At 38.0% G+C, this 20,549-nt stretch overlaps 1 protein-coding gene across 7 annotated transcripts in view; it reads left to right on the top strand.

Annotated features, from left to right (window-relative positions):
- KMT2C (lysine methyltransferase 2C) overlaps positions 1 to 20,549 on the top strand; it is a 230,332-nt gene that overhangs the window by 35,024 nt on the left and 174,759 nt on the right. For all 7 annotated transcript variants that reach the window (XM_026447023.1, XM_026447019.1, XM_026447024.1 and 4 more), the window contains exons 3-5: positions 7,589 to 7,789; positions 11,288 to 11,436; positions 13,143 to 13,252. In XM_026447023.1, the coding sequence (XP_026302808.1) occupies positions 7,589 to 7,789; positions 11,288 to 11,436; positions 13,143 to 13,252 (460 nt within the window). The remainder of the gene's footprint in view (positions 1 to 7,588; positions 7,790 to 11,287; positions 11,437 to 13,142; positions 13,253 to 20,549) is intronic.

The raw sequence follows: 20,549 nt of genomic DNA, 5'->3' as shown, positions 1-20,549 counted from the left end.
TCCCCCCTCCCCCCTCCCTCCCTGCCTTCCTGCCTTCCTTCCTTCCTTCCTTCCTTCCTTCCTTCCTTCCTTCCTTCCCTCCTTCCTTCCTCTCTGTCTCTCTCTTTTTTTCTTTGACAGGGTGTCACTCTGTCACCCAGGCTGCAGTACAGTGCCGTGATCACAACTCATTGCATCTCAAATTCCTGGGCTCAAGCAATCCTCCCACCACAGCCTCCTGGGACTACAGGTGTGCGCTCACCACACCAGGCTAATTTTTAAAATTTTATGTAGAGATGGAGTCTCACTATGTTGCCCAGGCTGGTTTTGAATATCTGGGCATGAGCAGTCCTCCAGCCTTGGCCTCCTGAAGTGCTTTGATTATAGACATGAGCCACCATCCTCCCGCTTTTCAAGGCTGAATAGTATTCCGTTGTTTATATATACCATATTTTCTTTATCCATTCATCTATTGATGGATACTTAGGTTGATTCCATATCTGGCAATTATAAGTAATGCTGTAGTACACGTGGGCATGCAGATATCCTTTTGACATTTATTTCAGTTCCTTTGGATATATACCCAGAAGTGTGATTACTAGATTATATGGTAATTCTATTTTTAGTTTTTTGAGAAAACTTTTTACCATTTTCCATAATGGCTGTACTAGTTGACACCCCCACAACAATGTACAGGACTTCCATTTTTTTCTGTATCCTTGGTAATACTTACCTTTCCTCTTTTTATTAATAGCCACTTGAACAGGTGGTAGGTGATATATCATTGTTGTTTTAATTTTCATTTCCCTAATAAGTAGTGATACTGAGCATTTTCTCATGTACCTGTTGGCCGTTTGTATGTGTTCTTTTGAGAAATGTCTGTTCAGCTCCTTTGCCCATTTTTTAATCAGGTTGTTTTCTTGCTGTTTAGTTGGGTTCCATATATAATTTGGATACTGAATATTTTCTCCCATTCCGTGGGTTGTCTCTTTACTTTGTTAATATTTTCATTTGCCATAAAGAGCTTTGTAGTTTAGCCATCCCATTTGTCTATTACTGCTTTTGTTGCCTATACTTTCAGGGTCATATTCAAAAAGTTATTGCCCACACGGAACTTTCTCCCTATGTTTTATTCTAGTAGTTTTATAGTTTGACATCTTAAACTTAAGATTTTATTTTATTTTTTTTGGCCGGGCGTGGTGGCTCAAGCCTGTAATCCCAGCACTTTGGGAGGCCGAGACGGGCGGATCACGAGGTCAGGAGTTCGAGACTATCCTGTCTAACCCGGTGAAACCCCGTCTCTACTAAAAAATACAAAAAACTAGCTGAGCGAGGTGGCGGGCGCCTGTAGTCCCAGCTACTCGGGAGGCTGAGGCAGGAGAATGGCGTAAACCCGAGAGGCGGAGCTTGCAGTGAGCTGAGATCCGGCCACAGCACTCCAGCCTGGGCGACGGAGCCAGATTCCGTCTCAAAAAAAAAAAAAAAAGACTTTATTTTGAATTGATTTTTGTGTGTTATGTGAGACAAGGGTATGATATTATTCTTGTGCATATGGACATACAGTTTTCTCAGTGCCATTTATTGAGGAGTCATTTCTTTACCCATCGTGTTTTCTTGGCATCTTTGTTATAAATCAACTGAGTGTAAATGCGTGAGTTCATTCCTGTTCCATTGGTCCATGTGTCTTGTTTTTGAGCCAGGGTGGTGTCTGTGCCCAGGCGGGAGTGCGCTGGTGTGATCTTGGCTCTCTGCACCCTCTGCCTCCTGAGCTGAAGCCATCCACCCACCTGGGCCTCCTGAGTACCTGGGACTACAGGCGTTCACTATCACCCCTGGCTTGTTTTTGTATTTTTAGTAGAAATGGGATTTCACCATGTTGCCCAGGCTGATTTCAAACTCCTGGGCTCAAGCAGTCTGCCTGCCTTAGCCTACACAAGTGCTGGGATTACAAGTGTGAACCACCGTGCCTGTCCAGATGTGTGTGTTTTTTCTTTTTTTTTAAAATGCCAGTACCATACTATCTTGGTTACAATCATTTTCTAATGTTTTGAAATCAGACAGTGTGCTGTGTCCATCATTGTTCTTTTTGCTCAAGGTGGTTTTGGCTGTTTGATGTCTTCTGCGCTTCCATATGAATTTAAGGATAATTATTTCTGTGAAAATTGACATTGGAATTTTGATAGATATTGCATTGAATCTGTAGATCACTTTGGGTAGTATGGACAGTTAGTTTCACAGTATTAATTCTTCCAGTTCATGAACATAGGATATCTTTCCATTTCTTTGTGTTTTCTTAAATTTCTTTTGTGAGTTTTACAGTTTTCAGTATACAGGTCTTTTACCTCCCTGGTTGAAATTACACCTAAGTATTTAATTTTTTTTGTTGCTATTATAAATGGGATTGTATTAATTTTCTTTTAGGATCGTTTGCTATTAGTATATAGAAATGCTGCTGATTTTTCTATATTTAATTTATATTCTGCTACTTTATCAAATTTGTTTATTAGTTCTAACAGTGTTTTGGTGGAGTCTTTAGGGTTTTGCATATATAAGATCATGCCATCAGCAAATAAAGACAGTTTCACTTCTTCCTTTCATGCTGGGATCCCTTATATCTTTCTCTTGATCATATTGCTCTTGCTAGGACTTACAGTAATATATTGAAATTTTTATATTAAGTATTTTATATTTTATATCAATTTTATATTGTTTTTCATTATGATTTTATTTCAGATATTGGGATTTCCATTTTAAGTGAAAGATTCTTAAACAATATCTTTTCTAGTTTCCAAATATTTGGATTTTTTTTTCTTGAAAGGGAGTCTTGCTCTGTTGCCCAGGCTATGCAGTGGTGGGATCTTGGTTCACTGGACCCACTGCCTCCTAGGTTCAAGCAATTCTCCTGCCTCAGCCTCCCGAGTAGCTGGGACTACAGGCGTGCGCCACCACACCCAGCTAATTTTTGCATTTTTCGTAGAGATGGTGTTTTGCCATGTTGGTCAGGCTGGTCTCAAACTTCTGACCTCAGGTGATCCACCTGCCTCAGCCTCCCAAAGTTTCAGAATTAGAGTCATGAGCCACTGCACCTGGCTGGAAAATTTTAAGTTATCCATTTTGTTATCCATTGTTAGTTTTACTGCATTATTGTCAGAGAATGTTGCCTGCATGATATTGGTCACTTGCTATGTATCATGTACTCTTTTATGGCCTACTATGTAATCCACTCTGGAAATATTTTAATATACTTGAAAAGAATGTGAACTTTTAGTTGTAGATAGAACTGAATATAGTATCTCAAACTAATTTATTATGCTCAGGTAATTAATAAATAATGAACAGTAAAGATGTTCAATACTTAATTTTTTTTATCAGTTTGATATAGTATTTTCTGAGAAAAATAATTAAAATCTTGCACTGTTGTTGATCTTTTTTTTTTTAATCTTCGAGTTTGGTTAGTACAGGTTGAGTATCTCTTATCCAACATGCTTGAGATAGGCCGGGCGCAGTGGGTTCATACCTGTAACTCCAGCACTTTAGGTGGCCAAGGCAGGTGGATCACCTGAGGCCAGGAGTTTGAGACCAGCCTGGCCACCATGGCAAAACTCCGTCTCTACTAAAAATACAAAAATTAGTTAGATGTTATGGTGTGTGCCTGTAGTCCCTGCTACTTGGGAGGCTGAGGCAGGAGAATTGCTTGAATCCAGGAGGTGGAGGTTACAGTGAACCTAGACCGTACCATTGCACTCCAGCCTGGATGACAGAGTGAGACTCCATCTAAAAAAAAAAAACAAAATGGGACCAGATATGTTTTGGATTTTGGATTTTTTTGGATTTTGGAATATTTGCACATACATAGTAAGTTATTTTGGGGATGGGAGACATTTATAAATATGAAATTCGTTTATGTTTCATATATGCCTTATACACATAGCCTGAAGGTAATTTTATAGAATATTTAAGTAATTTTATGCTTGAAACAGAGTTTATATTAAGTACTTAGGTATGAAATTTTCTACTTGTGATACCATGTTGGTGCTTAAAAAGTTTTGAATTTTGGAGCAGTTCAGATTTTGGATTTTCAGATTAGAGATGCTTAACCGTCTCTTTCAGATTAGAGATTCATTTTGTGGCCTGTTGGTCTGAGTATATAGTTATGATGGATATCTATTATACTGCTATTGATCATTTCGTTAGTGTATGATATCGTTTTCATCTCTAATGCTGTGTTTTCTTTTTGACTTAACTTTCATTTTGTCTGATAAAATTATTGCCACTCAGACTTCCTTCTGATTTATGTTTGCCTGGTATCTTTTTACGTCCTTTCCCATCAACATTTTTGTCCTTGTTTTATGTGTCTCTTGTGTTTATACTTCCAACATATTTTGCACCTATTTTTTTTTTTTATTTTTTATTTTTGAGACAGAGTCTTGCTCTGTCACCCAGGCTGGAGGGCAGTGGCGTGATCTCGGCTCACTGCAACCTCCACCTCCCTGGTTCAAGCAATGGGAATTCCTCAGCCTCCCAAGTAGCTGGGATTACAGGCGTGCACCACCATACCTGGCTAAGTTTTTTGTATTTGCACCCAGCCGCAACCAATTTTTAAATCTAATTTTAATCTGTTCTCAAAAATGGTCTTTTAATTGGTGATTTTTGCCTTTTAATTGGTGGTTTTGGTTTACATTATTGTAATGGCTAGTAAGACTTTGTATGCTATTTTAGAAAATGTTTTTCAGTTGCTGTATACATGTGTTTTCTTTCTTTATTATTATTATTTTTTGAGATGGAGTCTTGCTCTTTCGTCTAGGCTGGAGTGCCGTGGCACGATTCTCAGTTCATTGCAACCTCTGCCTCCTGGGTTCAAGCGATTCTCCTGCCTCAGCCTCCCGAGTAGCTTGGATTATGGGCGCCTGCCACCACGCCCGACTAATTTTTATATTTTTGGTAGAGATGGGATTTCACCGTGTTGGCCAGGCTGGTCTTCAACTCCTGACCTGTGATCCGCCCATCTCAGCCTCCCAAAGTGCTGGGATTACAGATGTGAGCCACTCTGCCCGGCCTTTTTTTTTTTTTTTTTTTTTTTGAATAAATACAGACAAGGTCTCACTATGCTGCCCAGGCTGGTCTCAAAATCCTGGGGTCAAGCAGTCCTCCTGCCTTGACCTCCCAAAGCACTGGGGTTACAGTGTGAGCCACTGTTCCTGGCTGAGTTGCTGTATCTATGTTTTCCTTTCTTGGTTGTGTGTGAGCACCTAATGAGGTGCATGGAGAGGAGCCTTTGTGTGGGTTAGAATTCCGCTGTCTGTGGTCACAGGTGTTAACATAGTCTCACTGTGTTTCACACTTGGCTTCTAGCAATTTCTTAAAAACTTTTACTGAATTCTTACTACCCTGCTTGTGTGGTATTCAGTGGCCTCTTCCTGAGAGGTGCTTTTGTCTCATTTCTTTATGGAAGTGTCTTTCATCTGATGGTGAGTTGGTTGCCCTGTGATTTCTGCCCTCTGATGGGCTTCAGAAAAGTGAATTTGCAGATTCTCTGGTTGAGTTATGTTGTGTGGTTGGGCACAATGTTGTTTGCAGCTTTCTACAGCCAGACCAAAAGCTAGAAATTTCCTTTGACCTTGTATTAGAAAAAGTCAACAATAAATTACTCTGAGGTATTTGACCTCCCTTACTTCATACAACCTTTTCTAATTCTTTAATAATTTAAGTACTTCTCTAAAAGTATTTTCATTTTGGATCTGTTGTGTGGCAAAATTTCTGATGTCTTCTAAGCCAGAGAGTAATTTTATTATACCTTCACATTTAAGCGATAGTTTTGAATATAAAATTGAAGGCTAAGGTATTTTTCTGCAATAACTTTAAAATGTTGTTCCATTTTCTAATCAGGGCTGTTACAATCAATGTTGATAAGGCTAATGTCAACCTGATTGTTGCTTCTCATGTGTAGTGTTTCTAGGGGAAGAAACAAACCAGAAATGGGATATGGTGAAATAAATGTAAGCTTAATAGTCAGTGAAAATTACAAATAAGAATATAGTAAGATACTGGCAAAGCATATGGTGGTGGTCTCTTTTTGGCAAGAAGAAATTTTCGTTTTCAACTTGATTTTTGTTTTTGAAATTAGACTACATTTAATTTGTGCATATGTGTATGTCTCAGTACCAGCAGACAACATAATTTATCGTGAACTTGAAATAGGTAATTTATTAGAAAAACAAAAGCTAATTTTGATAAAAGTAATTAGTTGAGAGTCCAATATGAACTAAAGCTAAGTTTTAAAAAGTCACCTCAAAAGGCTATTGGTTAGTTCTATCACCTGGTAACGCAAGATATGTAAGATCATGGAGTAAATACCGTAGAGGTAACTTTAATGCCCAGAAGAAGGATTTGGGTATAACAGCAGTAAATATCTTGTGAAGTGTAAATATAATCAAGAGGAAGCAGTCCTTTTAATTTCATTCTTTCTAAGATCTCTTAGTAAGTGTATATTCCATTACGTATATTGTTTGTTGTCTCTTAATTTTTAAATGTTTTCTCTTTTTTTAAATTAATAGACTTAGAGCAGTTTTAGGTTTACACAAAAATTGAGCTAATTCTCCCACCTCCACCCCTGGCAGTTTCCCTCATGAGTAGTATTGCGTGCTGTGTTACAGTTGATAAACCAATATAGATACATTATTTTTAACTACAGTCCATAGTTTACGTTAGGGCTCAGTATCTGTCATTATAGTATCATATAAAATGGTTTCACTGGCCTAAAACAATCCCCTTTGCTCCTAATCCCTTTCTTCCCTCCTATTCAGCTCTTCTGCTTCCCCAAAAATCTCCTACCACTCAACCCAGGAACTATTTAAGTTTATATTTTTATATCTCCCCATGTGTATGCATGTGTGTGGTATATATATATCATGCATAATGAACGTTCCATCAAGTGGTTAAATAAAACTGTCACCATATGTTTTACAGAGCTGTCATGCAGTTGGGTGGCTACTAAACTCTACCTTCTTTCCCATTTTTAGCTTGCATTTTTTTTTTTTTCCTGAGACAGTCTTGCTCTGTCACCCAGGCTGGAGTGCAGTGGTTCGATCTCAGCTTACTGCAGCCTCCGCCTCCCGAATGCAAGCGAGGTGCTTTAGCCATCCGAGTAACTGGAATTACAGAGGTGTGCCACCAAACCCAGCTAATTTTTGTATTTTTAGTAGAGATGGGATTTTACCACGTTAGGCAGGCTGGTCTCGAACTTCGGCCTCCCAGAGTGCTGGGATTACAGGCATGAGCCACTGTGCCTGGCCCTCATCTTTAGCTTTCTCTTACTTGGATTTTTTCCTAGTCAAATATGAAAGAAAATAACTTTTCTAAGTACTAACTAGAATTTTTTGGATTTGATACGTGTACTACTTTTAAAAATGCTATGGAAAAGTAGAATTCCAAATTTATTAAACTTAATTGTTCTTATGGGTAATCACTGAATAGACTGTAGAAAATAGATTGAAAAGCTTAGCTTGCACTTTAGACATAATTTAAAAGCACAAGTATCTATGGTTGTCACTTAAAGTAGTTGACTAAAGCTACTTTTCTTCTTCTCTGACTTACATTTCATTTTTACTAGTGAACAGCTCTGCGCTTTTTGTTACTGTGGGGAAAAAAGTTCCTTAGGACAAGGAGACTTAAAACAGTTCAGAGTAACGCCTGGATTTGTCTTGCCATGGAGAAACCAACCTTCTAACAAGAAGGACATTGATGACAACAGCAATGGAACCTATGAGAAAACACAAAACTCAGCACCACGAAAACAAAGAGGACAGAGAAAGTAAGCAGTTTTGAATTTAAATTGTTGGAATAGATTAAGACTGCATATAATTTATTTCCATTGTAATGTTTATAAATTTTCAGATGGGGTTGTTCTTGTTGAACAGTGTCTCATGTTTTCCCCATTTATGGGATACTCTGACTCATCGTTAACCCAATTAATCCAACAAACTGTCCTTTTCACAAATTTTTCTTCTTATTTTTAAGAATGTTTATCTTAGTTGTATATGAAATCGCTGTGATCACAAAACTAAACTTTTGGAAGAAAACTTCAAAGAATGTAACACAAGCTGAGAGGGAGGAGTTCATGGAATTTATAAATGGAAAGAAGATATTAATAAAACAGATCAATGAAGTCCTTCTTTTGTTTCTCTAAATAAGCTTTTAATTGTAAGAATCTAACAATACAATAGCAAATCCAGAATTGGTTTTCACTACTCATGTCTTTTGTGTCATTCATTCATTGATCCATTTAATTAATTTGATTTATATATATGTTTGTGTGCTTCAGAAAATGTTGCACTGTCCTGTACATTCTTCCCTCCCTCTCTCCCTCCCCTGCCTTCCTTCCCAGAAGGATTTGTTTTTGGTAATTATATATGTATGTCTGTATTCATGGGCACAGTGTAATTACCTGAAGCTCTTGTCTAATATATTTTAAAATATTTTGTACAGTTGTGTTTAAAGACCATATTAATACGGAGACTTGGCTGTGCTGGTTGAGGGAGTAGAAGTTTCTGTAGTTGATGAGAATGTGTAAAAATTAATTTAGCTTGCAGAGCTAACAGACTCTGCCTCTTGAGGGTGGTGATGTAATCACTCAAGTGCTTATCTGGCTTATATCCAAATTTAAGTACTAAATCATTGTTGTGTTGTACTTACTTGATTGGCTCCTTGTTTTGAACTGCTGCCAATGCCTTGAAGACCTAAAGTAGGAAATGAAACAAAAAAAGAGGGAGGATCTTTTAAAAGAATTTAAGGTGCAACAGTTGAAGGAAGCTTAGAAGCACTATATTTGGAGAGTTGTGATGCTTTGGAGGCTGTAGCCTTATCTTTAGTTATCAATAGAGTACACGCATTTTAATAAAACAATCAGAAGGCCAGCAAACTTATTAGTATTAGCAAACTTAATGGACTGAATCAGGCTGTATCTTATATCCTCATGTTCTGCGTTAAATAATGGCAATTATATAAACTCCTGTCTTGAGAAATAAGTTTCATTTTCTTTTTTTTTTTTTTTTTTTGAGACGGAGTCTCGCTCTGTCGCCCGGGCTGGAGTAAAGTGGCAGGTTCTCAGCTCACTGCAAGCTCCGCCTCCCGGGTTTATGCCATTCTCCTGCCTCAGCCTCCTGAGTAGCTGGGACTACAGGCACCCGCCACCTCGCCCGGCTAGTTTTTTGTATTTTTTAGTAGAGACGGGGTTTCACCGTGTTAGCCAGGATGGTCTCGATCTCCTGACTTCGTGATCCGCCCATCTCGGCCTCCCAAAGTGCTGGGATTACAGGCTTGAGCCACCACACCCGGCCAAGTTTCATTTTCTTGTTTTAAAAGTGAAATTAATTTTTAGTGAAAACTTCTTATGAGCTCAGATAATAATATAAAAGCCTTTGTTAAATGAAAGTCTTTATATAGCCTTTGTTAAATGAAAGTCTTTATATATACTTAGCGCTCACCAACTTAATAAGTAATGATAACATGGCAGTTAATGAAGTACACTTAAAAATTTGGCATCATTTAAGGGTAGGCAATTAATTTAGCTTGGTAATGATTTCAGATATTTACAAAATGTATGTTACTAATGAAGTTTAAATAGCGAATTTAAAAAACAGTTTCACAAAGGAGGTTTTGAAAATGTCTTTCCTCTCATTTTCACTATCTAAAAAAATCCAGATTTTTTTTTCAAACTCTTTTTGTTTTATAACTTAGAATTTTGTGGGGTATGCATTTCAGCGGATTCCTCTTGATATCTCTTTCTAAGCTGGGCTGCTGTCATCCTTAGTGTTGACATTGATGTCTTACTGATGTGGTATATACATACAAACCAGTCTCAAAACTTAAAGGTTTAATTTGATTAAGCTGCTGGTTAGGACCTGATTCTTAATAAATTAGTCATTCTCTTGGTTTTTTCACACCCCTTTCCCTCATCAAATACTAGTGCAAAACAGTATGTTAAAACAACACTTAGTGATTATAGATGAACTGTTTGTTTTTTTTTTTCTCCGACTAAAATAACAATGATTTGTAATGGAGAATATATTTGTAGGAGTAGAGATGATACTTATAGGAAAGAATTTGTTCTCATTTTACTGTGGGCATTTATTAAAATGAGAATTCAAAGTTAGCATAGCATGCTAAACCTTTTTTAAAAAAGTCTTTGCATTTCTAATGCTGAACATAAAAACATTACTGGTTATTTTTATATGGTTTGATATTTAAATGTACTTATTGAAATATGTTAATACTTTTTTTCTTTCAATGATTCCAGGTATAAAAATGTTTAGTACCCTGGTCATTGTGCTGATTTTCTCTTAATAGGAATCATGATAAATATCCAGCATACAGAAGTGCAGTGAGTTATGATCTATATTCAATAGTGATTTAATCCAGAATTATGATCAGGTTAAATACTATGGTATTAGGAGAAGATTTAAGTTTTAGTGGTAGTCATCTGATTTCCCATATTTAATATTAAGTACAATAGCCATTTTTATTTATTTAATGGTCTTAAATAATACCTAAAGTGTTAGAGCTTGAAAGCCTGAAATCTCCCATACGTTGTTTACTTAATTCAATGTTCTTTGTTTAGACTGTAGTTTTTGCTGTTATACTATCTTCCTTATTCTACATGCCTTTGGTAGCTATTTTCTTTTTTGCTTTTTACTTTCAATTTGTGATATACAGTCTTGATTGAGAGTACTTGCAACGTCATGCCACAGACCAGCTATTGAGATTTGTTGACGGGATCATAAGAAAGCTACAGCTGATACATTCCATTCCTCCTGCCTCTGTTTTCACACTCTGTAGTGGGTTTTCATTTTCCCTGGAAAATATCCTTTCTTTACATAGTTAACTGCCACCTCTGTTGTGGCAGTCCTCAGTCAAGATACAGCAAACTAAACATTTCTGATTTGATCAAGTTTTGCTTTGTAAGCCTTTAAGTAAAGCCAGAGGAAATACTCATGTGTTAAATACAATTCCTGACTAGGATATGAGAGTCAGTTTTAAAAACATTATATTATGGAATGGAAAAACAAATCTAGTACTTCCCTATGGGTTTGGAGACTCTTTTTCTTAGTTGTTACTTATATAATATGGCAACCCAGTTTAATATTATACCATGGATAATACTAACAGATGAATTCTAAAAGTTGGTTTATGACAGTTAATGCCTGATAAATTAAAATTGATTTGGCAGTACATTGCATTTGAACAGTTAAAAATGAAACAATTTTCTGCTTGTTTTCACTTTCACAGCTATTTTATTTTATTTTATTTTCAGAGAACGATCTCCTCAGCAGAATATAGTATCTTGTGTAAGTGTAAGCACCCAGACAGCTTCAGATGATCAGGCTGGTAAACTGTGGGATGAACTCAGTCTGGTTGGGCTTCCAGATGCCATTGATGTCCAAGCCTTATTTGATTCTACAGGTATGGGCATGTTTTCAATAATAACTGCCTCTTAATTCTGGAAGCATTTTAATTTTAATGCATTATTAACGTCCTCAATAATAAATACCTTTCGTCTAGAAATAATTAGAATTATACTATAAGAAATAATTATTAAATATGCCTGGTTAGGTAAAAGAAATTGTCTAATAAGGTTTATCTAATTTGTTTAAAATCTGTACAGTATCACCACCAGACTGGATGCTTTTTAAAATACTTGTATTTATTCTTGTGTAGATAGCAGTGCCATGGAGATCTGACAATTGAGGAAAGAGAAAATTTTAAAGGAGAAAATTTTAAAGTGAGAACTTGGGGAATGTGGCATTCTGAGTCTGTTTTATTTGGGCATGAATGAAAATAGGTCTTAGCCGGGTAGATTATCTTATTATAACAGTATTATAACTCAGCACTCATGATATGGTGCTATTGGAATTTAAAGTACATCTCATTTTATAGTTGAACTGCAGATTGACTGATAGTGGTTCAGTTGTTATGTGGTGGATAATTTAAAGGCTCAAGTGTTAATAATCATTGATATGTGCTCTCACTGTGGGATGAGGGAAGTAGAGGTGTATGTGCAGTTTATTTTCTATACATATCCTTTGTATATCACCATAACAAAGTACTAAATGATTTTTTGTTTGTTTTCAAGATACCAGAAACATACCAAATACATATATAATATTTAAATAAAATGACTAAAAACTAATTTTGTTTGTTGAAGAAATAATCACTAATTCAGTGATTCTTCAACCAGATGAGCATCATAATAACCAGACGGCTTGTTAAAACACAGATTGCTGGCAGGGAACGGTGGCTCACAGCTGTAATCCCAGCACTTTGGCAGGCTGAGGAAGGTGGATTGCTTGAACTCAGGAGTTCAAGACCAGCCTGGGCAACATCGCGAAACCCTCTCTCTACAAAAAATGAAAAAATTCGCTGGGTCTGGAGGCATGTGCCTGTAGTCCTGGCTATTTGGCAAGGCTGAGGCAGGAGGATTGCTTGATCCCTGGAGGTTGAGGCTGCAGTGAGCTGTGTTCATGCCACTGAACTTCAGCCTGGGTGACAAAGTGAGACCCTGTCTCAAAACCAAAAAAAGAAAAAAAACACCAAACACAGATTGCTGGGCTTCACTGCAAGAGTTTTTGATTCAGTAGATCTCAGTTGTGAGCTGCATGTCTACATTTTTTTGGTTTTAATTTTGAGATGGAGTCTTGCTCTGTTGCACAGGCTGGAGTGCAGTGGCGTGATCTCAGCTCACTGCAACCTCTGTCCCCTGGGTTCAAGTGATTCTCATGCCTCAGCCTCCTGAGTAGCTGGGATTACAGGCATGCGCCACCACGCCCAGCTAATTTGTAGAGACGGGGTTTTGCCATGTTAGCCAGGCTGGTTTCAAGTTCCCCCCCTCAAGAGATCCACCAGCTTTGGCCTTCCAAAGTGCTGAGATTACAGGAGCGAGCCACTGTACCCAGACAGATTCTGTATTTCTGAGAAGTTCTCAGGTTGATATTGATATTGACACTCAGTGGTTGGTCCACATTTTTAGGAGGGCCACTTTACTGGTATCACAAATATAGGATGCCATTGTATATTTACATATTAGAGTTGATTTTGAAGTTTCATGTCTTTATTAGCTTTAATATTTTTAATGTTTGCTCATTTGCTCCTTTTCGTTTTTCCCATTTTAGGCACTTGTTGGGCTCATCACCGTTGTGTGGAGTGGTCACTAGGAGTATGCCAGATGGAAGAACCATTGTTAGTGAACGTGGACAAAGCTGTTGTCTCAGGGAGCACAGAAGTAAGTAGACAAAGCAAATATTTAAATCATAGTTTTATAACATTTACTTTAATCAGAAGTTCACTGGAAAGAATTATTAAATGATTGCTGTAGTGTAAAAGCTCTCAAAATAGGAAATTATTAATTTTTATTAAGAGGAATTTTAGGCTGGGTACGGTGGCTCACACCTGTAATCCTAGCACTTTGGGAGGCCGAGGCGGGTGGAACACTTGAGGTCAGGAATTCAAGACGAGCCTGGCCAACATGGTAAAACCCCTTCTTTACCGAGAATACAAAAATTAGCTGGGCATGGTAGCAGTCGCCCGTGATCCCAGCTACTTGGGATGCTGAGGCAGGAGAATTGCTTGAACCTGGGAGGGGGAGGTTGCAGGTAGCCGAGATCGCGCCATTGCACTCCAGCCTGGGTGACAGAGTGAGATGCTGTTTAAAAAAAAAAAAAAAAAAAAGTTATTTCATGCAAAAATTAGCCGAGCATGCTGGTGCACATGTGTAGTCCCAGCAACTTGGGGTGCTTGGGGTGCTGAGGTGGGAGGATTGCTTGAGTCCAGTAGATTGAGGTTGCAGTGAGCCATGATTGCACCACTGCACTCCAGCCTGGGTGCTGGAGTGAGACCCTGCCTTAAAAATAATAATAATAATAATAATAATAATAATAATAGTTTGTGTAAGCCGTTGGAGTGTAGTATGTTATTCAGTGAACTTGAATCTTTTAAAATAAGTAGTTTACATTTAAATTAGAAGTGACAATTTTAGAAATGAAAAATTTGAACTATGCTTATAATTCATGTGGTTACTTTTTAAGACAAAACTATTTGATAATGATTTAAAATGAGAGAAAATATTTGAAAAGATTTGAAGGTCAGTAGTCCATAATGTGGACTACCTTTGTTTGATATTTTAAAAAGTGATTAAAGATTTTTTTTAGTCCGGTTGGCAGTTCAGTTCATCTTCATTGCATTGTATCAAATATGTGCATAGTCTTCCATTTTTCTGAGCTTTTCCTGTGATTTTCATGTAATTTTGAAACAATATATATTTTGAAACAAATACAAATTCAATAGCTACCTCCCATTTATAAAGACAACAAACTCTATGAAGTAATACTGCTTTGCTGTCTATAAATTTCTTTTCTTTTTCTTTTTTCTTAAAATGTAGACATGGTGTCTCACCATGTTGCCTAGGCTGGTCTCAAACTCCTGGGCCCAAGGGATCCTCTCTTCTCTCCTTGGCCTCCTGAAGTGCTAGGATTTTAGATGTGAGCCACTGTGCCTGGCCTTCCCTTTTTTTTTTTTTTTTTGGGAGAGGAGTTTTGTTCTATTGCCCAGGCTGGAGTGCAGTGGCATGATCTCAGCTCACTGCAACCTCTGCTTCCCTGGTTCAAGCGATTCTGCTACCTCAGCCTCCTGAGTAGATGGGATTATAGGCTTGTGCCACCAACCTGGCTGATTTTTGTATATTTAGTAGAGATGGGGTTTCATCACATTGGCCAGGCTGATCTCGAACTCCTGACCTCAGGTGATCTGCCCGCCTCGGCTTCCTGATGTGCTGGGATTACAGGTGTAAGCCACTGCGCCTGGCACCTTTGATTTTTAACAGTTTCTTTGGGAGAAGTGTGACAGCCCTTCCAGTGAAATACTAAAACTGGAAATTTTGACCTTAGAAACTATATGGGCTTTAATAGATAGAACATAGGCAAAGCTTTCAAAAGTATAGTTGAGACAAGGACTTAGATTCAAGTAATAGTTCAATCTTTAGAACATTAGCTTTCCTCGGATTATCAAAACGACCTGATTTACATAGATGAGTAACCATCACCTCAAGAGTAGTGAAGTCAGAGTGCTTGTTTTGGAAATTTTACATTAAAGTGTATATATCATCAAATTTTGAACAGTTTAATGCATAATAGTATTTTCCCCAGCCTGAGCATTCTTAGAGGCTGGATTAAGACAATGATATTTCAGTGAAAGCCATCTTTTTTATGAGTTACTTCACAAAAGTAATTTTTATTTTGGGCTATTTTGTGACAGTAAAAAGTATTACAGGGAAGGTAACAAAGGCTAAATGAGCTTTTTGGTGGTGGATTGGAAATAGAGGAATCAATATAAACTCATAGTGTTTGATACTTAGTACAGAAATGTACATGTATGTATTTGTCTGAGTTTGTATGTATACATATATTTCCTACCTCTGTTTGCTGGGAAGGTAGTTAAAAGAAAACTTGGCTCACTCTGTCCCTTTTGGACAGAAGTTACCATTTTTGTTCTTATTGATTAATAATTAAATTGTATTTAGAGATGAAGACTGTATCCTACCACTAGCAGAGGAATTACAGCAAGGCCTCAGGAGACATTGCATCCCTTCTGACTTTGTTTAGGCATTGGTATTTGGTGAGCCTAAGCAAGTTAAATGCAGATTGAGTACTTGGAGTAGGTAGACCATGTGGGGATTAGAAGGAACCTAGTGGTAACTCTCTCAAACCTTTACTTCTCCACTAGATTCAATCACTCAAAACTCACAGGAGTGTCAGTTTTGTATTGCCATTTGTACTATTTTTTGTTTGTTTTGTCCTTCAATTCCCCTCCCCTCCCCCCCCCCCCCCCCCCCCCCCCCCTCCTCCCCTCTCCCCTCCTCTCCCCTCCTCTCCCCTCCCACCCTCCCTGCCTTCCTCTCTCCCTCCCTCCCTCTCTCCCTCTGCTTTCCTTCCTCCTCTTTCCTTTCTTCCTTCCTCTCCTTTCCTTCCTTCCTTCCTTCCTTCCTCTTCTTTCCGCCCTTATTTCCAGGGTCTCACCCTGTTGTCCAGGCTGGAGAGCAGTGGCGTGACCACAGCTCATTGGCAACCTTGGCCTCCCAGGCTCAAACGATCCTTCCCCCAGCCTCCCGAATAGCTGGGACCCCAGGCATGCACCACCTTGCCTAGCTAGTTTTTAAATTTTTTGTAGAGACTAGGTTCTGCTGTGTTGTCCAGGCTAGTCTCCATCTCCTGAGCTCAAGCAATCCTCCCATCTTATCCTCCGTAAGTGCTGGGATTGCAGGCGTGTGCCACCACGCCTGGCTTTTGTTCGTTATTCTTCATTATCAAATAGGCACAAGATGGACCGGTTAGTTAGAACTTTGTCTCAAGAAAGGAAGACTTGTCTCACTGGCACAAATTCAAACATAAAACAACACATTTGTTGACAAGGCTGTGGGGAAGCGTACTCTCATTCTTTGCTGCTGCGGATGCAAAGTGGTACACATCTTTTGGAGGGAAATTTGGTGATACCTAACAAACTATGTATGCATTTACCTCTCAATTATTCTAGGAATCTATCCTGAATATGCCTCTAACAATACAAATTATGTATTATTAAATGTTATTAATTATAATATTATTTAATTTGTGAAATACTGGAAACAAACTAAATGCCCACACAGAGGAGAATGGTTGAATAAGCTGTTACATCCATACATCCATATAATGGAGTGCCATGCAGATAAATCAGAAACTAGAGATTGGTTACCTATAGGGAGTGGGAGGGAGAAGAAGGGAATGGAAATCTGTGTAGCATTGATGAAATGTGAGTGGCACTTCTCAGAGTATATTTGTTAGTATAACTCTAATTCTTAGAACCATAGGATTATTTTACATGCATCTATGCAGTTGCCACCAACTAGGATGTGGGGTACCAAATAAGCAATTACCACCAACCCAGATGCAGGAGAACCCAAAAAGGAATAGTAAAATTCACATAGAAGTGGATAGGGAAGGAAAGAACTCACCTAAGTAACTGTAGAAAATGGTGTCTTGAGACAAAAAGAACTGTATAGTCATGGTCATGCTGTAGTGTTGAAATGAGATCAGAAGTATGAATATAAACTCATGGTTTTTAATATTTACACAGACATACAGAAATATAGATGTGTACATATGTATGAGTTAATTTGGATATGTATATTTCCTGCTTCTATCCCCTGAGAGGGCATAGAACCAGCACACCCCAGTAGCATTGAGAATGCCTAGTGCTTAGATCTTGGTCTCTAACCATTGTTCGTCAATGAAAGGAACCAGGGCTCCTTGAGAAGTAGTTCCTTACAGGACTGGTGCAGAGAAAATACAAGGTAAGCCTAGATCATCTTGTGGTGCCAGAAAGTAACGAAGTGCTTAAAAAGATGAAAACGTGTTCAAAGCATGGCAACCAACCTGAAGGAGCTCCTAAGAACTGGACCAATTTTAGCAACCACAAAAATAATGATAATATTGCATTTTCATCCATAGAATAAGTACACGAGTCCATACTGATAAAAATAAATATAGATTGTCCAGTTACGTCACTGCTGTACTTAAAACACTCTTTTTCAGTGACTTACCAATTTATTCTGAGAAAAAAAAAAAACAGATTCTTTACTAACCTGTAAGGCTCTACATGATCCTTGCCACGCCTCATATGTACTTCTCAGACTTCTTTCACTATAACTGTTCATTTACTTCCTTAAGCCACACTGACCTTGTTGGTCTTACTCAAGTATGCAGACGCAGGTCCACCTCAGGGCCTTTCATAATGCATGAGTTGTCCCCTCATATCCTTTATGTATTTATTCAAGCGTGACTTTACAGTGAGGCCTTTGCTAGGCTTGCTGTCAAAGATTCCAAATGCTTTCTCTTCCCGTAATATCTGCTTTTTTTGTCTTCTTTTTTGTACTTATCACCTCTGCCAGAGTGTATATTCACTTAATAATCTTACTTATTGTTCATCTCCCTCTTGCTAGTATAGTAGTGCTATTTGGATAGGGTTTTTTCTGTTTTGGTTATTCCTCAGTAAACATTTGTAGACTAATAGCACTGAAGATCATTCATGGAATCATTCATAGGCAGCAAATAAGTTTGAAGTACCCAAAAGTGTTACTGGAGGTTATCAATGTGGCTAATTACATGAAAGTTTATATACTTAATCTCTAAATAGAGCAAATCTTTACAGTTCTACAGAAATGATTGGGAAGGAGGAGCCAAGGAAAATTTCTGCTATCACAAAAGTTTCCCTAGGGACGATATAGCTATTGAACTTAGAAGACGTTTATATTTTGCCAAAAGGTAGATGTTCTAAATTTGCTGACCTTTGCTAGGTGCGGTGGCTCCCACCTGTAATTCTAGCACGTTGGCAGGCCAAGATGGGAGGATTTCTTGAGCCCAGGAGTTTGAGAGCAGCCTGGGCAACATAGTGAGATTTCGTCTCTATTAAAATAAAAAATAAAAAATTAAATTTGCTGATCTTTCTTATGTTGACATGTAGCTGAGTATATTCTGATACCTAGCTCTATTTTCAAAGAAAACACTTAACCTGCCCCTTCAAGATAAAGTTGACATTTCAACATTGAGAATGCAGTGACTTTTCAAAGAAACATGTCCTGGGGGGTTGAACATTTCGAAAACAGATGTTTTGAACTATTTATATTGATATTTTATTGTCAGAAATAGTGAAGGTTGTAAAAACAAAACAGAAAACTCATGTTTGTCATCTTAAAAAACTTGAACATGGAATTTTCTGATTTGTTTAAAATATTCTAAAGAGCTCTGGTTTGTTTTAAGCCCATTTATTAAAAATTCAATATTTTTATTAGGGTGAAATTTTATTTGCTTAAATTTTGACAGTTTCAGTTGAGATTCAGAAATGATTGTGGAAATCATGTACTACTTCTAATTAGATTATTTTACTTTTGGGGAGAACCTGTTTTTTGAAACCTATGAGAGCCATAGAAACTAGATATTGAAATAAACCCAAGTTAGAATTAGGCTTTTTAATATAAGAAAATGGAAAGGAATGAGATGCTATAAAGCTCAGATGAGGGGTTGCAGTACTTCGTAAATTTTTTGATTTTGCACATCTTTTAATAAGAAATGTTTGAGTATGCAGCTTTATTATACATTCTCAGTGGAATATGTATGTCTTCTGTTTTTTTTTTGGAGACATAGTCTCCCTCTGTCTCCTAGGCTGGAGTGCAGTGGTACAGTATCAGTTCACTGCAACCTCTGCCTCCTGGGCTCAAGTGATCCTCCCACCCTCAGCCTCCCAAGTAGCTGAGATCATAGGCATGCACCACCACGCCTGGCTAATTTTTGTGTTTTTAGTAAAGACAGCGTTTTGCCATGTTGGCCAGGCTGGTCTTGAACTCCTGGCCTGAAGTGATCCGCCTGCCTTGGCCTCCCCAAGTGCTGGGATTATAGGCATGAGCCACCATATGCAGCCATACATATCTCCTTTATGTAACTTAACAACATTGGCAACATTTGTTTGTGTGAGTTTTTTGTTCTGTCTCCATTTGTGTATGTGAGTCTTTTTCTATGGATTTTTCCCGCCATGGCTGTAACCACCATGAACGTGAGGAAAATAGCTGTTTTGCTTTATCATGTTTTCTCTGGTGCCTAGCAAAGTACCTGGAACACAAGAGAGTCACTAATGGGATAAATACATGCATTAATGGGTTTTGTCAATGAAGGGCAAAATTAAGTGCATTAGCTTGAATGAGGAGGTAGGTCCTACTGGCCTCTATTGGGTAGAGGTCAGGGCTGCCACTAAATATTCTACAATATACAGGACAGCCTCCAACACCAAAAACTACACAGCTTAAAATGTCGATAGTGCTGAGGTTGAAAAATCCTGGTTTAACAATATTATTCCTGTGTTAATATATTTAAAATAATTTCCTCAGTTGTTACATGGCATTTTTATCAAACAATTTCATTTTTTTCTGAAATATACCTCAGATTGTTTTTAGTTTTTCCAGGGGAAATTTTATTCATCTTTTACTGGAGAAAAGAATATGGCAAACAATGAATCTGTGTTTCAGGAAGGCTAATGGTGTTTTTCTTTTAATTTCCCTTTTGAAGCTCTCGGGGTGCTACCAACATCTTGGAAATATGGATAATTTGAGTATTACTGAGGGAATAGTTTCATTCTACATTCTACAAATGTTTAATCATTTTATTTATCTAAAGCTCGTTTCTTGGCCAGGCGCGGTGGCTCGTGCCTGTAATCCCAGCACTTTGGGAGGCTGAGGCGGGTGGATCACCTGAGGTCAGGAGTTTGAGACCAGCCTAGCCAACATGGCAAAACCCTGTCTCTACTAAAAAAATATAAAAATTAACTAGATGTGGTGGTGCACACCTGTAATCCCAGCTACTTGGGAGGCTGAGGCAGGAGAATTGCTTGAACCCAGGAGGTGGCACTGCACTCCATCCTGGGCAACAAAGCAGGACTCCTTCTCTAAATCAATCCATCCATCCATCCATCCATCCATCCATCCATCCATCCATCCATCCATC

The sequence above is a fragment of the Piliocolobus tephrosceles genome, chromosome 8 (assembly GCF_002776525.5).
Source record: "Piliocolobus tephrosceles isolate RC106 chromosome 8, ASM277652v3, whole genome shotgun sequence".
Classification (NCBI taxonomy): Eukaryota; Metazoa; Chordata; class Mammalia; order Primates; family Cercopithecidae; genus Piliocolobus; species Piliocolobus tephrosceles.
This window is presented reverse-complemented; position numbering and strand designations above follow the sequence as displayed.